The sequence below is a fragment of the Varroa jacobsoni genome, unplaced genomic scaffold (assembly GCF_002532875.2).
Source record: "Varroa jacobsoni isolate VJ856 unplaced genomic scaffold, vjacob_1.0 scaffold_1457, whole genome shotgun sequence".
Classification (NCBI taxonomy): domain Eukaryota; kingdom Metazoa; phylum Arthropoda; class Arachnida; order Mesostigmata; family Varroidae; genus Varroa; species Varroa jacobsoni.
In genome coordinates, this window is record NW_019214359.1 from 72508 (window position 1) to 86755 (window position 14248).

General features: G+C 41.9%; 1 protein-coding gene across 1 annotated transcript in view; it reads right to left on the minus strand.

Annotated features, from left to right (window-relative positions):
• Positions 1–3010: 3010 nt before the first annotated feature.
• LOC111270232 (uncharacterized) overlaps positions 3011–14248 on the minus strand; it is a 42953-nt gene continuing 31715 nt past the window's right edge. The window contains exons 3-6 of the mRNA XM_086972438.1: positions 9133–9296; positions 8560–8701; positions 5764–5787; positions 3011–5027 (exon numbers count right to left, since the gene is read on the minus strand). Of these exons, the coding sequence (XP_086828564.1) occupies positions 4813–5027; positions 5764–5787; positions 8560–8701; positions 9133–9291 (540 nt within the window). The 5' untranslated portion in view covers positions 9292–9296 and the 3' untranslated portion in view covers positions 3011–4812. The remainder of the gene's footprint in view (positions 5028–5763; positions 5788–8559; positions 8702–9132; positions 9297–14248) is intronic.

Genomic DNA, 14248 nt, shown 5'->3' on the forward strand with positions numbered 1-14248 from the left:
CTCGGGCGAGGCATATCCATTTAGCGCTACTTGGTAGCAAGGGGACTGGCATATAATTACGCTCGCGGCAAATAGATTAAGGCACGACAGGATAGAGGATGCGGGATATATATGTACATGTGTGTATATAATAATAATTTGACGTTTCATAAAATCTAGAAATGCTACGTACATTAAACAGACAATAAACAGTTCTCAGTTTTCTGAGTGTTGTTCAAGCGACATACTGGCACACCGATTTACGGAATAAATTTAAAATTGGGTGAGGTTTTGTTTTTCATGTTTTTTTGTTTGTTGAAGTTACGGTGTGCAAATGCACGTTCCGCTAAATAGTGGTATATTTATGTGCAGCTCCTAAAGATTGAGGGAGTTTCTAGTAAAACGCTGTGATGAGCAATTATAACTGGGAAAGTTAGAACTTAAACAGTTTTAATAAACTTGTATTGCAACGTGCATACGCATACGTAAGGTCAAATAGACATATTCGTCTGGTACTACAGTGCAAGCATGTAGCAGACTTAAAATTGGAATTTGATTCCGACAGCGGCGAAAGTTCTCTCATTGTATAAACCCTATTTCGAATAGTGTTTAGGAGAGCCAACAAGGAAAAGACTTCTGAATTCGTCTTCGTGGGCCTAGTGAGCCTGAAGCTTATGTACAAAATTCATCCGACCTGTTCGCTAATTTAAACTATAAATGTATGTAAACTCATGACGTCGACAGGGCAGAACTACCGTGTTGCAAATCGCGCATCGAGCTTTTGGCTTTCTCTCCATTAGGGCTGAACAAGAACCAGAAGAAAAGACTAAGTAGGTCTGAATGGACTGACCGCCCACGTCTATTACTTGGGGATCGCCTCATCGACTAGGACAAGGTAAAAGAAGGAGCTTGAACCAAGCAACAGCCGAGGCGGCGGCCTTTTGTACATCGTTTACTCCGAATTTCGTGGTTCAATTACGCATTTGCTATACAACTATGCACTTTTCACAGTTTTTCTAGCTCACCACAGTTTGGCGCCTTACTATTATCCCGGAGGTTTCTGTCTTTCCTATGCAAACTGTTTGTTTTCCTCCTAGCAGTTAAGGGCCTGTTTCTCTGTTAAACACCGTGCCTCCAGCGTCCTAAGGGACGTACCGTACGAAAGGTGTACAGTGAAAGCGGGCATAGGGAACGCGGGGCAGTAGTAGCTGTTTGAAGGACACGACAGGCATTCCTTGAGTATCAAAGCGAAAGAGATTTATTTGAAAGCACCTTAAGAGTTGCCGTTCGTGCTACTCAAGTCATCGTTATATATTAGGCATGCTTTGGGTTGAATCCTGCTTTAGGAGTTATTTCTTTCTGGCACGGACAAAGGCATGACTAGGGACGTTGAGCACATGATAGTATTGTTCATAGCAAGTGGGGTGTCTCTTTGGCTCCCAGGGGACATCACCAGCTGGCGTTGGTAGAAGGGTGCACAGCGGACGCAGAGGCCGGGTGTTTAAGCCAATGCCAATGACGGTCACAGAAGAGCGCTCCATCAAGTGACGATTCCTATGTAGACGATAAAACGAGAAATTTAGGGTTGGTGGCTATGAAAAAGCTAGGGACGGCATGGAGAAACACGTGTAGACATGCACCAGGTTTTAAGTCCTGTTCAGGTGAACGCAGTCGAAGCAACAGACGATGACCGGACACCAGTGACTTGCACACAGTGACTGACAAAGTAGTCGGTGGCAAGGAGACGACCGAACACGCACACTGTCTATTCTGTTTGTGGATAGTCTAACAGCTGATCCGAACAGCTGAATTATGCTTGGAACCAACCGTTTCTTTGCCTAGCGCTGTAATTTCTGCTATCGCTAGACGTGAAGAAGTGGGTTCCTTTTTCTCGTTAGCCGACCATTGCGAGCATTTCCTGCAACATAGTCATGAAGATAATATGGGTGGTGTTTGCGCAGGATTGACATATGGAGGCATTAGTCTAATCAAAACTTATCTTAGGCCTCACCAATTGAATAACGTTTGACAAATGTCCAAAGGCTAGACATAGTTGGGGGCTTTTATAACAGAGTGGGGTGCCTATGAATAAAACTATTGCAGCTCATTGGGTTGTCATAAGGCTGGACTAAGAAGAGGAGTCGATGAATGCTATTCGCCTAAAGCTATAAGAGTTTATCCCGCTTGGCCGCGGAAGGCGACTTGGAACACCTTCGTCCGGCGGGGAATAAATTTCTCTTTAAAGCGTGCCCCTAGCGTATGGGCTTTTTCTCGCGAAGATCACAAATATAGCCGTGAATAGTTGTTCAATGGTGCTACCTTGGTTTGTGTCCACCGGAGACCGTATAACGGAGCCTTTGAGAGTGTGTGTAGATTATAAATAATGATACTCTCTAATCATCTATCCATTATGGATTACGCAATGTTATACTGTGTCGTATATAGGTCTAGAAAACAAAAGAGACGAGGAACTAGTCCACTAACACTTTAACAATTTAGACGATCAGTATTTGTGCTTTGTTTTGTATTATACTCATCACTGATGTAGCATTGACGATTCTCGTTATATATGGCCAACACCGATGTGACTAGCTTGGGTTCCTTTGCGCGAAATCCTAAAAAACATTGTGTTTCTGTTCAGATTCATATTTGCCTCTTGAGATTTGGTAACTAATCGCCATGCACTTAGGATATTAACTAGATAAAGCGTAGTCTAAAATTATATGGGTATCGATGAATTACTATGACAAACTTACTTATCTTTGACACCCCATAAAACACTTGCAAAAGTAAACCCATTGATGCCTCGCAAAGTGTGTTGCCGACGATTGCACACTAATGATGTTCTTTTTGGAGCTACAGGGGCCACGAGTACAACAATGGTATGAGTCGCCTAAGTAGTAGACCGCTATTTCAAGTTAAGTGTATACTACTGTAACTTGTGTAATAGCTAAATAAATATAACATATCAGACCGTATTGTGAAGACATTGTCCTACAGTGGCCTTTGGCATCGGTTCTTCAGATCCATGTTTAGGTTTAACACATCATCAGATTTTTTATTTAAATAATCCCATTGTTTTTTACACCGATTGGTTTGATGGTCTTTCTAGCCACATGGATCGTATCCAATACGTTCGATATTGCTCACAGAACAGAAATGTCTACCTTTAATGACTATAATAATTATCATGATAGCGTCATAACAATGGTCATATTGAAACAAATTTACTCAACTCTTCATCATACAGTACAGTTATTCTGTTCTTGTTTTTATTTTCCACTAAGAATAACATAAATATTACAACTGCTGATATCATCTTCATGTGTTTCTATGTACCTTCGAATCATTGTCTTCTGGCTCAGTCGTATTGTACGGTGAAAACTTCCGACATTATAGCTGGATTTTCTACCGTTATGCTTATACACTAGATATATACATGGGGGCATATGTATCATTGTGTAACGTGGTCCATGTTAAAACAGCTGGTTCGACCTGATTTAGGCGTAGAGATACGGATTAGCTTATCTCGTACTAGGTACTCGGATATGTGCTATAGATACTTAGAGAGATAATCATGCTTGGCCTACAAAATGCATTTATACAATGCGTAATGATGAGATATCAAAAATGAAAGAAATAACCCAACAGGAAGCCCCAAAATGCGGCATACAGAACAATGAAAAGTTATCTGAGACTGGAACGTGTTCGTGACATCATATATCTGGATCGCATTCTATTGGTGCTCTGTCGGCTTTGTCTAGCGCGATTGGTGAGTCATTGATGACTTCAGAAAACGGTCGAAATATTCTTTCAACGACTTCTCTTTTCGATCGAAAGGACAAAATTTTACTGCTTTAATGACGTTTAGCGAACGGCCCCAGGCAACTCTCGATTGTTCTTTTCTAGGATTACGTAAAAGGGATTTTATATTTCTTACTGATTTAATGAACGTATATAGAGACGTTTCAACTAGTGCAAATTGCTGATAGGGGGTGGGATATAATATAGGGAAATTGGGCAAGCCTGATGCGTGACTTACGGTGAGCGAGGACTAATAATGATGATAGCTTAGTTAACGAACGAATCCAAAGCCGTAAAACACTGGTTCGGTTGTATGCTGTCTCCGTTGGCACGGCCAGTATCACAACACAACAAAACAGAAAAATAAATGCAAAACATTTGGCTGTCTTTCGCTTTCAGTCTGCTCGCGAAGAGGGTTACATAAGATGTCTCTGTATATAGGACTTTATAGCATAGTCCCCTTGCAACGTTTCTATCTTCTCGTTGTTTCGTTTACACATATCAATTAGGTGTAAATATCTGATCCGCTTTCATCTATCTGACACGCGTCGGCTGTTATGAATTAAATTGACGATTGTAACAATTTAAAAAAAATAGACAGTAATGTTAGCCAAAGTAATCCTGTTACACAACAGTATGCATTTTGTTTGTGAAGGCCTAGATAAACAACATAGTTAGGACAATAACCTAAATTACTAAATATTACAATATTTCCATTTACAATATTGAAATTACGATCAATTACGCTGTCTCGTACACGACGATGTCAGCGCCCAATATAGGTATGAGCAACTCGTTTGCCAACAGTTCGTCGACAACCATCGCATCTTGACTTGAACCCTTCTTCTTAATTACATAATTAACGATTAACCCTAAACACGATACAGACCAAAAGCAAAAATAGGGACGTTTTTACCGTGGATGGTTACTCTTTCTGTTTAATTTCGGAGATCAACCAACCAATACGGCTCTCTTCTGTTTTATGGCCGAGGAGTGGTCCTACGGTGCTGATCAACTCGCCAGCCATCTTTAGAGATGGACGACCCTGGGCGAGTCGGTCAGGGACACGCCCGAAACGCTGCTGGTGGCCGAATAGCCATTTTCCTTGGCTTTGGCCATGCTATTGAGATACTCTTGCAGCAGGACAGAAAGCACGTTCGAGTGGTTTGAACAATCGATGGAGTTACGATGTTCCTGCGGCTCCGGGGTCGGAGTACGGTTAGGAGTTATACTCGATGAACTCCCTGAAATGGATAGTCAACAAAGAAACACAGTATACAATCGTACACGCGCACAAGGTATACCTTATAGGTGAACAGAACAGTACGGTGTAATGGAACATACTGGAATTGATTGGGGGTGCAACTATATATATACACACATATATGCATCCCCAATCAATAGTCATAATATCGTCGAACCTAATCTTCAAGAAAGGTATGATTATAACCGTAATGTCCTTCATATAAACCACTGAACATGTACGATCACCGACAATTGCACATGCACGCTTCTAGTAGTTGATAACAACGGATTAATTTCTATATGATACCAATATATTGGGATGTTTTCAAATCATTTGGTCAAAGCCACATCTAAATAAGAACAGATATTTGGATGCAATTTTTGCACGTATATAAGATCAACGTGTGTTAATTATGTGAGTTATGTAATATTCTATTCTGGCCGGAAATATCGTACAAACATACGTAAATAACAACAAAATACCTGTAGAAACATAAAAGATCATACCAAGTTCAGTCCTAATCGATATAATCATACTGCCGCTAATGTCAGGTATTGCTTGATATGTGAGCCTACATACATCTCGAAATTCATGAACAATGTATAATATCAGCCCTAGTTGTAAGTTAATCTATGATATCTACAATATGCCTACTTCATTCTACGCTTTGTTTTGCCCTCAGTCTATAGGCTCTATAGAACATTCGCTACGCTTCTTGCTTACGAGACAAATACCTTGTGCACAGGGATAGTGAGGATCTGCCCTGAAACGCAAGACAGGGAGGGGGAAGTTTTTTAGTTTATAGTTTGATTTAGCATAATTAGATTATTATTAGTTTATCTGGCTTTATCGTTTTATATGACGGTGATGATGATGATAACGGTTAGAATGAAGTTTATGGCGTATCTCCACAGTTCATTTTGTTCTCTCGTATCTGCTTTCCTACATAATCGATTTGCTCTCTTCAGTTTATGATGGTTATTATTTGAATTATCTAATTACTGCGTAATAGGCGTTGTGTGTAAATTTTGCAGATTGCTGCTATAGACTACGGGATATACTTATGGCGTGACGTACCGAGGCCGGCGTCAGCCACTGAAATCCCTGAAGAGAAAAAGGAGCATTTTAAGGCAAGTCAGAGATAAAAAAAAAAGGCTTCTGTTGTCGTTATGGGCTTGACCTGTTTTTCTAATCTGGTCTAGGGGTCTACAATTTCACATTGTTTTTAGCAGAACTTTTGCTTCGATGTTATCTAGAAACTGTGCTCTCTATGGCTACGTACGAAAGCTATAGCAGCTTATCGCCACTGGCAAGAGCCTGGCGGCTACAGAGCTGTAGTAATCTCGCACCGTTTTTATATGTATTTAATTTTCTCGACCTCGAAGATTTCCAGTCAGTATTGACTTGTCTTCGTTTTAATGCCTATGCTATTAGCAGTATCAAGTGGAACCTTGCCAAGGTTTACGGCGGTTTCCGTCACCTTTCGGCCTGTCTTTTTTGGCCCGTTTTACGCTGGTACAGAGGTCTGCTTCAGGCAGAGCGCTGCAGTACCGCTTCTGCCAGCTGGCCAAGCTTCATTAGACCATTTGCTCTAATGAGTTAAGTACTGTATCTTTGCCATTGCGGTTCTTCTAACAGATACGGAGACACAGTTGTAGTTCGCTCTTGGTATAATGGGAAAAACATTATTTTTTTGATATTCTTTTTGTTGCTGCTGTTGCTATTATCGCTGTGTACCTATACCTGTGTACCTGTGTGTGTATATACGCTGTGTGTGTAGAGATACACTTTCTGTAATCACTTTAGAAAGCAGGATTAGGTTGAGCCGTAGAACAACTAGAAACCTGAGCTGGGCCGTGAATGGTTGCTCCTTGAGAAAGCAGAAACTTTGGGCTAGATAGAGTCTATCGAGACCGTTTCGTCTTCCTGAGTCATTCGCAGCAGATGGTTAAAGATTGTCAAGTAAGTGAGTCTTCTTGGTATTATTGGCATCTTCTTATTAGATACAAGTAAACTATTACACAGTTTCATTTAAATAAGCCAAAGTATCCCGTTCGGAAGGCTCAGATTCAAGGATCTATCAGGCTGTAGTCGGAGCGACTTACTAACCAGGAAGTATCCCGTTCAGGATGAGATAGAGCGGTTGTCATTTGAGGAGAACGTCAATAAGTAGTAGATAGTACTACGAGGCGATCTTTTTGCCTCTAACATATAAGCACATCTTGGTTCGAATACACGCGTTTGGCTACTCAGCCATTGAAAACGTTATGTTAGAATGCACGCACTACAGTTCTATTAGATTAAGCGTTGCCTGGTGTTTACATAGCTTGCTTTAATTATCTTAATGAAGCCATAAAAATATCTCTGTCATTTCGTGAAAGGTACTTAACACTTTTCCTTTTCTGTTCAAAGTTTAATATGTATAGTAGCTATTACACGATGTCAAAGTTCTATTTCTATTGTGCATATATAGTTGACATCAATCATTCCCTCACGGTGAACACTTTACGATAGCGAGCACCAATTCGAGCAGAGGGTTCAAGCATACATTTTGACGAAGTGCGTAAAACGGTAACGTACGTTACTTTGCGTAAAACGGTAACGTAAATAGAGGAATACAGTGTTTAATATAAGTTACTATGGTTGCCTTGTGTTTTCTCCTATTGTCGGGAACGTTTCGCTTTATGTAATCCAAGCCTTCCTGTCTACTGTACAGGCGTTTGCCTATTTTCGAGTTCTAAGTCTGACGGTCATATTGAGAGATCTCTTTGTCGGATGATGGCCGTGCTACGGGCTTAGTCACACTGTATTTGTAAGCTGAAATGAGCTGAATACTGTTCTCCTGTTTCGTTAATCGATTCTGTACCAACGCAGCGTCTATGACTGCGTTTGGCTGACGTCAGTCAAACGCTTTAGGAGCAATTGCTTAAAAGCGGAGCTCAAGCATACTAGTGCGTGGTAGCTTACTAGTAAGCTATACCATACGGAGTCGCCTCTGACTAACGTGAAACGTCATCATGGCGCTACCCTATTCAGCATATAATTCACAGTTAAAATGATAAATTTTATGGTTTGACGACATAGTTAGGACAGTGGCGCGGAATCTTTGTCTCGAAATTTGAAATTGCTTTACCATCACCGTAGAAAATCATACACGAACGTCTCAACACCGTGAACGAGGCTGACTTGCAAAGCACTAAGGTTATCTCTCAATATACGGTTATTACGTAAATATCTGTTTAGGCATATTGTCACATGTTTGCTTGTCATCCAGGCCGTGAAGAGCAACTAGGCGCAAAATGGTTGACGTTTTTCTGTTTTATGGCCTTGCTAGTCCAGTAACAGACAGGCAGTTAGTTTGTCATGACCAGTGGTTGCGTTATAGTCGTACGGTTATTTCTATAACCGGATCGTTTCCGCTACGAGTTCCCATATCAATTGTCTAGCCAATTATTGCTAAGATACTCCATCTATTTAGACAAATTTTAGATCCATATACTTATTATACGTCCGGAGAAAGACTTGCTTACCTTCACTAAACTCCGGAGGTGGCTGAAATACTTCAGGTGTTGGTGGGACTACCTGAATGCCAACAGATTGCATTTCACGTAAAGTAGGGCCTGAAGTAATTGCACTCGAGTGAGGAAACTGTGAGCTTGTCGTAGTGGCCACCTGCGCACACGCAAATTTATAAAGTATAATAGAACGATCTTCTGCACACACGTGGTGTGGAAGGCAACAATATATAGATCTTCAATATCAATTGATCACGATCCTTCGATAGATACAATTTTCTTTCATGAATTTTGCATCGAAAGAGAAAAGTGAATTTGTCTTATTCAAACACGAGCGTCATTTTTGCTTAGACACCTTTGGCTGTTAAACTTATGGTGATCATTAAAAAGAGCAAGCATGGTAAGTAAGATCGGTCCTGACTCATACGATCATTAGCATTATCAGCAATAGTTGACGTCATCCTTCCGTAATAAAACAATCTGTTGGGCGAGATTGATTGTGCGCATTGCCAGGTAAGCCAACGTGCACCTAGGGATTTAGGTACAAGAATACTGTGGCCCGTCCAAATATCTCAAGTCTTTCCTTACTTTGATGGAACTTCGAGACCGTTTCCTTTTAAGGGATTCCCTCAGCTTGTTGACTGCTTCTTCGTTGTCTGTAACACAGCACGCATAGTAAAACAGAGAGGCTCCCACCACGAAGAATACAGAAAAGATCGCCAGCACAAACACCGTTTCCGCTTCCATGACGTCTGCAATAGACAAAACACAGTAGGGTTAACGATCCGAGGACCACGTCTAACTTGGTAAAACTAACAACGAATATAATATATACTGCTACCAGCGGTAATAACACTTTCAAACGAATACGACGCTGAGGTTTCGCTAGTGGAGAGAACACATACGAGTTCGTTGCTACGAGGACTTTTTGAGTATCAACGAAGCTACCAGAGTATCCACTGAAAATAGATTCACTTCAACCAAGACTGTATCCGTCTTAAATAAAACCTCTTCGTTTCACACCTTAAAGTTAGACGCCTTAAACGGATACGAGTTCGAATACTAATTCTCTTCCACTGTATTGCATCAAGCCACTTTACACGTCGTTCTCGATTTCACCTATTGATTACGAAATGTCCACCAGTCGCTCAACGGTCGACTGGTGGCTGGCCAGTCGATATAGAATGCCGCCATTATCACAGACAAATGCCTCGAACGTATATATATATGCACTTGTACGGGTTGTTGTTCTTGGTCAAAAACGGGTTCTGTCTTTGTGATATCGATCTTAGCGCCAGTCTAATACACACGGACGGGGCTAGACAAAATCGTTAGGTTCGCCTTCGCGGGCGATGCAGACGGAAACCGTCCACGAATCTCGCAGCAGATATAACGGCAATTTGAAGGTGTTTCGAGCGGATGAAGGTCACACCTTTTTCGGCTTCCCTGCGTTTCTTTGATGCTGCCACTGAGCCAGTCGAATCCGCTCTTCCAGTTAATCAGACAATCACCCGAAACCTGAATCCAATTGCCAATTGCTATCTATCTGGCTGTCTCACCGCACTCCATACTGAGATCACGATCTGGAGTGTGTAGCACGTTTGCCTGAAGCGCCCGTCATGACGGAGCTGTTAGTGGCTCACATAGAAAACCTGTCGAACTAGCAGTTCAGATACAGCGGCAGAGGCTAGTAATGGCAACATGCTATATGCTGTGACATAGGTTGTGAACGTGCAGTAATCATCGATAGTTCGTTTGACGTCAAAACATGGGCGTGCCATAAACCGCTAACTCTTTACTGGCCGATGTAGTCTTGATGCACGTTTATTACGAGAACATGATACACTTTGGAGGAAAGAATCGTATGAGACATCATACATCGTTCATAATCATTATTATTTTGGCGACACGCCGGCGGAAATCCTTCAAAATGGCCTCGGATAGGACTTGACTGTATAGGACAAAAATAACAACAACAACAAAAACAATAATCGGCAATAACAACACAACAGAAGAAACACCAATAAGGGCAGGGAAACGACCACGGACTTTTCTTGTCGGTCGCTTCATAGTTGTCCTCGTACTAGTATGTAGTTTCAATGGGATTAGTCCAAACAAGTGACGTGTGTAAACAGGCGGGACAAGGCAAAACCACTATCGCCTGGGTGCAAAGTAGAAATGTTTAGCGCGGCTGCAGAGCTGTCACTTACAGGAACGAGGGGCTTCGGCTGTCAGTAACTGACGGAACGAGTGGTGCAGGGCGTGGTTTTCGTCTGTATATCGAGGCGCATAGATGTATACAGAGGAAAAATACATTATGAATAAAGGGAAGACTAAGTGGGGCAACGCATGGACATTTCCCTCGTCGTATGCGTAAATATTACACGTCTACAGAACGTAAGTAAGGCGATATAGGCGATTGTGTGTGGATGCAATATAGGAATGGCAATTAATGCAGGTTGATGCCGTGCCTTTTGTGGGATCCGACGCACTAATGATAAATCATAGGTAACGTGTTATTTACCGAACAAGCAGTGTCAATAAAAAACTAATATTGCGCAGATAGAATTACGAGCAGCTTCTTTTCCAGAATCGTGGAAAAACGACGACCGGAAGTTCTAGCTGTTAAAACATTTCGCTTATCGCTGACGATTCGATGAAAGGTAACTGGGCAAAACGAACGGCAGAACGAGATCGAAGTAGAGAGAGAAACGTTAGGTTTAGTAATATAGATTAATATGAAATTTGTGCGACTATACCCATTTTTGTACAGAAAATACGGTAGTTCTCATATAAGTTGTTGCTCATTAAAAAATGGTTAATCAAAAGCAAGTTTAAATGCAAGATAGCCTAGAATACTGAGCGTAAAGGTTTGTTTGAATGCACACTATTCATTAAGACTAGCATATGATACATAATACTAACATATATATATTCTAGACGCGATACTTATTCCGAGACGATCTCGTCGCGGGAATTCAGTAATATTATGTACTTCATTCCCATTGGAAAGGCCTGTTGTTTTTGTTTTTTTCTCATGAAAACAGGATATCAGGTAAATTTAATGGTCTTCGTTCTTCTCATATGTAACATACATACAGAAGTCAAGTAACGCTCAGGCTTGAATGTGGCTAGTGGATGTCCTAACAGAATTTTGCGCATGAAATACATTGTGCATATTGGGTTTTAACATCCACGTGATGGCAACAACTGTCTTTTAGCTATCTTGGTAAAATTGATTCGCACGATGGAACAATCTTGAGTTTTTCATCGTGACCTGATCGTTTTCATATAAAATTACCCGCAAATACTCTGCTATAGATTGTCTATATTCATATCAGCTTGTTGTTATGTTCTACCGCTATTATTCCCTCGCTGCCTTTTTCGAAACTTGTGAGAAATTGAGCCACATGTCCTAGAAACTATTAATAACGCATAGTTTAAAAAACGTCCTCCGCGTTTATCTGATTAGCAGGCCTTTGCCTGTCGATGACCTTCTAGGACGTCATTTATGATGACCTTTATCTTCGATGTTGCTCAAATAAGCTGAGAGCAGTGCTTCTAGCCTAACGCACGCACACAGACACACACACACGATAGCAGTTTCCATAGGCTGATTTTAGCCGTTAAAATTCCAATCGAATTATGTTGAAACACTCGTTCGATGGCTATACTAGCGGAATCAGATGTCCTACATCTTTCCATATTCGAAGTTTCATCTCTGGGGAACCGAACATATGTAACGCTCAGACCATGCAGTGCAAAACTTTAAAGAGAAATGGATTTATCCCATATGGATGAACCATAGGTAAGCCGTATTTACCCTGTTGGATCTGAAGATGCATGTTTGCAGCTCATTCGAAGACGCAGACGGTGTTTGCGATTGACCGACCATCTGCGTATGTCCGACCTTTTAGTAAGTTTTCGTTCCCCAGTGCTGCACTACTCAACAAACCAAAAATTTTCTGTTCCATGCAGGTGCTCGGCTATGGGTTTACATTCGCTCAAAGTCGTTATAGGCAAATATGTTTATAATATATAACAAAATCCAAGTCAAATGCTAGGGTCATAAACAAAGATCGTAACGCGCGTCTTCGAATGCGTCTCAAGTTCTGCTTTGCTTTTATGGAATAGACAGACTAACTCTCTCTAGCTTTGCCACTTACGAATACGGCTTGGCGTTTTCTACAATTCTTCTAGCTATAAAAGGTACAGCAGTACAGAAACACGAAATCATTTAACGACTGTATGCATGTAATTGTTCCTTTTCTACGACTGTCTAGAATAAAGATGTGTTGTCGAACGGAGCATTGCTTTATGGTCATTACTATTAGGCCGCCTGATCTGGTACCAGATGCGCCATCCGCATTCACTCCCCAACCGATTATATTCCGTACCGCATGTTTCCGGCTTTTTTTATTTACGCTTCGTGTTTTTCTTTGTTCATTTCAGTTAGTTCCACTTCCACTTTAAGCACGAGTATTCATACTTCGCGTATACATTACGTATGCATTACGGCAGTTTTTGTCCATGAGAGATGCCGCCGTCGTATTCTTTCTTCCTTTTCTCCCACTTTCCTTCTTCGTTCTGTCGGCGTCGTCCTCTACTGTATACGTGTTCCACTACTCGGTCCATTTCGCATATCTATGTCGTCCTTTCGGTCTCTCGTTCGCTGGTTTTCCGGCCGCGCGGATTGGCCGCTAGCTGGCCCACTTCCCTAGTGCAACGTTAGCGGCTTTTCCGCCCTTCAGTTGTAGCAGTTGTGGTAGGAGGAGACCAGCAATCCAACCCTTGTCTCCTTCCAATTCTAACCCTCCTATCGTACCGATGTCCCTCCTCCAGTGACCGACACCGTTCTATTTGGTCGGTGGTCGTCAAAATGAACGGGCGAACGATCGATAGAGGCAGGCGAACAGGGTCGCATTATTTTTCTCAGGAAAAGGACGCTCCGAGGAAATGGGTAAGACAAAGTTTAGGGTGACTGGGAAGAAGGCAAAGCATTTCTTTGATTCATTCGTCTGCTGAACGTTTCCCCAGCAGCAGCGGGAGCAATGGTAAGAGCAGCAAAAGTGAAGAGCGTTCAGATACGTAGGTTAGAAAGGCTCTCGGCTTGGCGAGAGACACCGTTCAGACGTTTGGCGCTTTGTTGTTGGTGCTACTACTAAGCTGCTACGGTTTGCTGCTGATGCTGCTGCTGCTGCTGCTTTTCCCGTAATGCTGAGGGCCGACGGAGACGACAAAGCCCCTGAACCCTGACCGCCTGCCCCTGTCGAGCAAAGATACGCTGCAGCCACACAGACGTAAATAACATAGCTAGGGCGAATGCAGAGAGCATTGGTAAAAGACAATTCGATTTTTATGGAAGCGGTCGCCTATGGTCGCGGGGCTTGCTTCACTTTGGCCATTGCTGACGTTGGAATCCTAGTCTTCGTCTTATAATTTGACAATGTAATTCATTCATTTTTCATCCATCAGTTTGTTGCTTACTGTGTTCTGCCTCCTGGCGTTTTTCTCAGGCTGCTTTTTTCTAAATTGTGCTTCTTCAGCATCAAGAGCATCAGAAGGAGTTGCAGTGGCCTCCCTGCCGAATCCTTCTTTTGTCCTTTTCCCTGTTTGCCCTTCTATATTTTTTATGACTACTTTGCCCGGATCACAAGTTGACCGAGTCAGGCTTGTCTACTGCTTTAGTTCATGTTCACTTGAA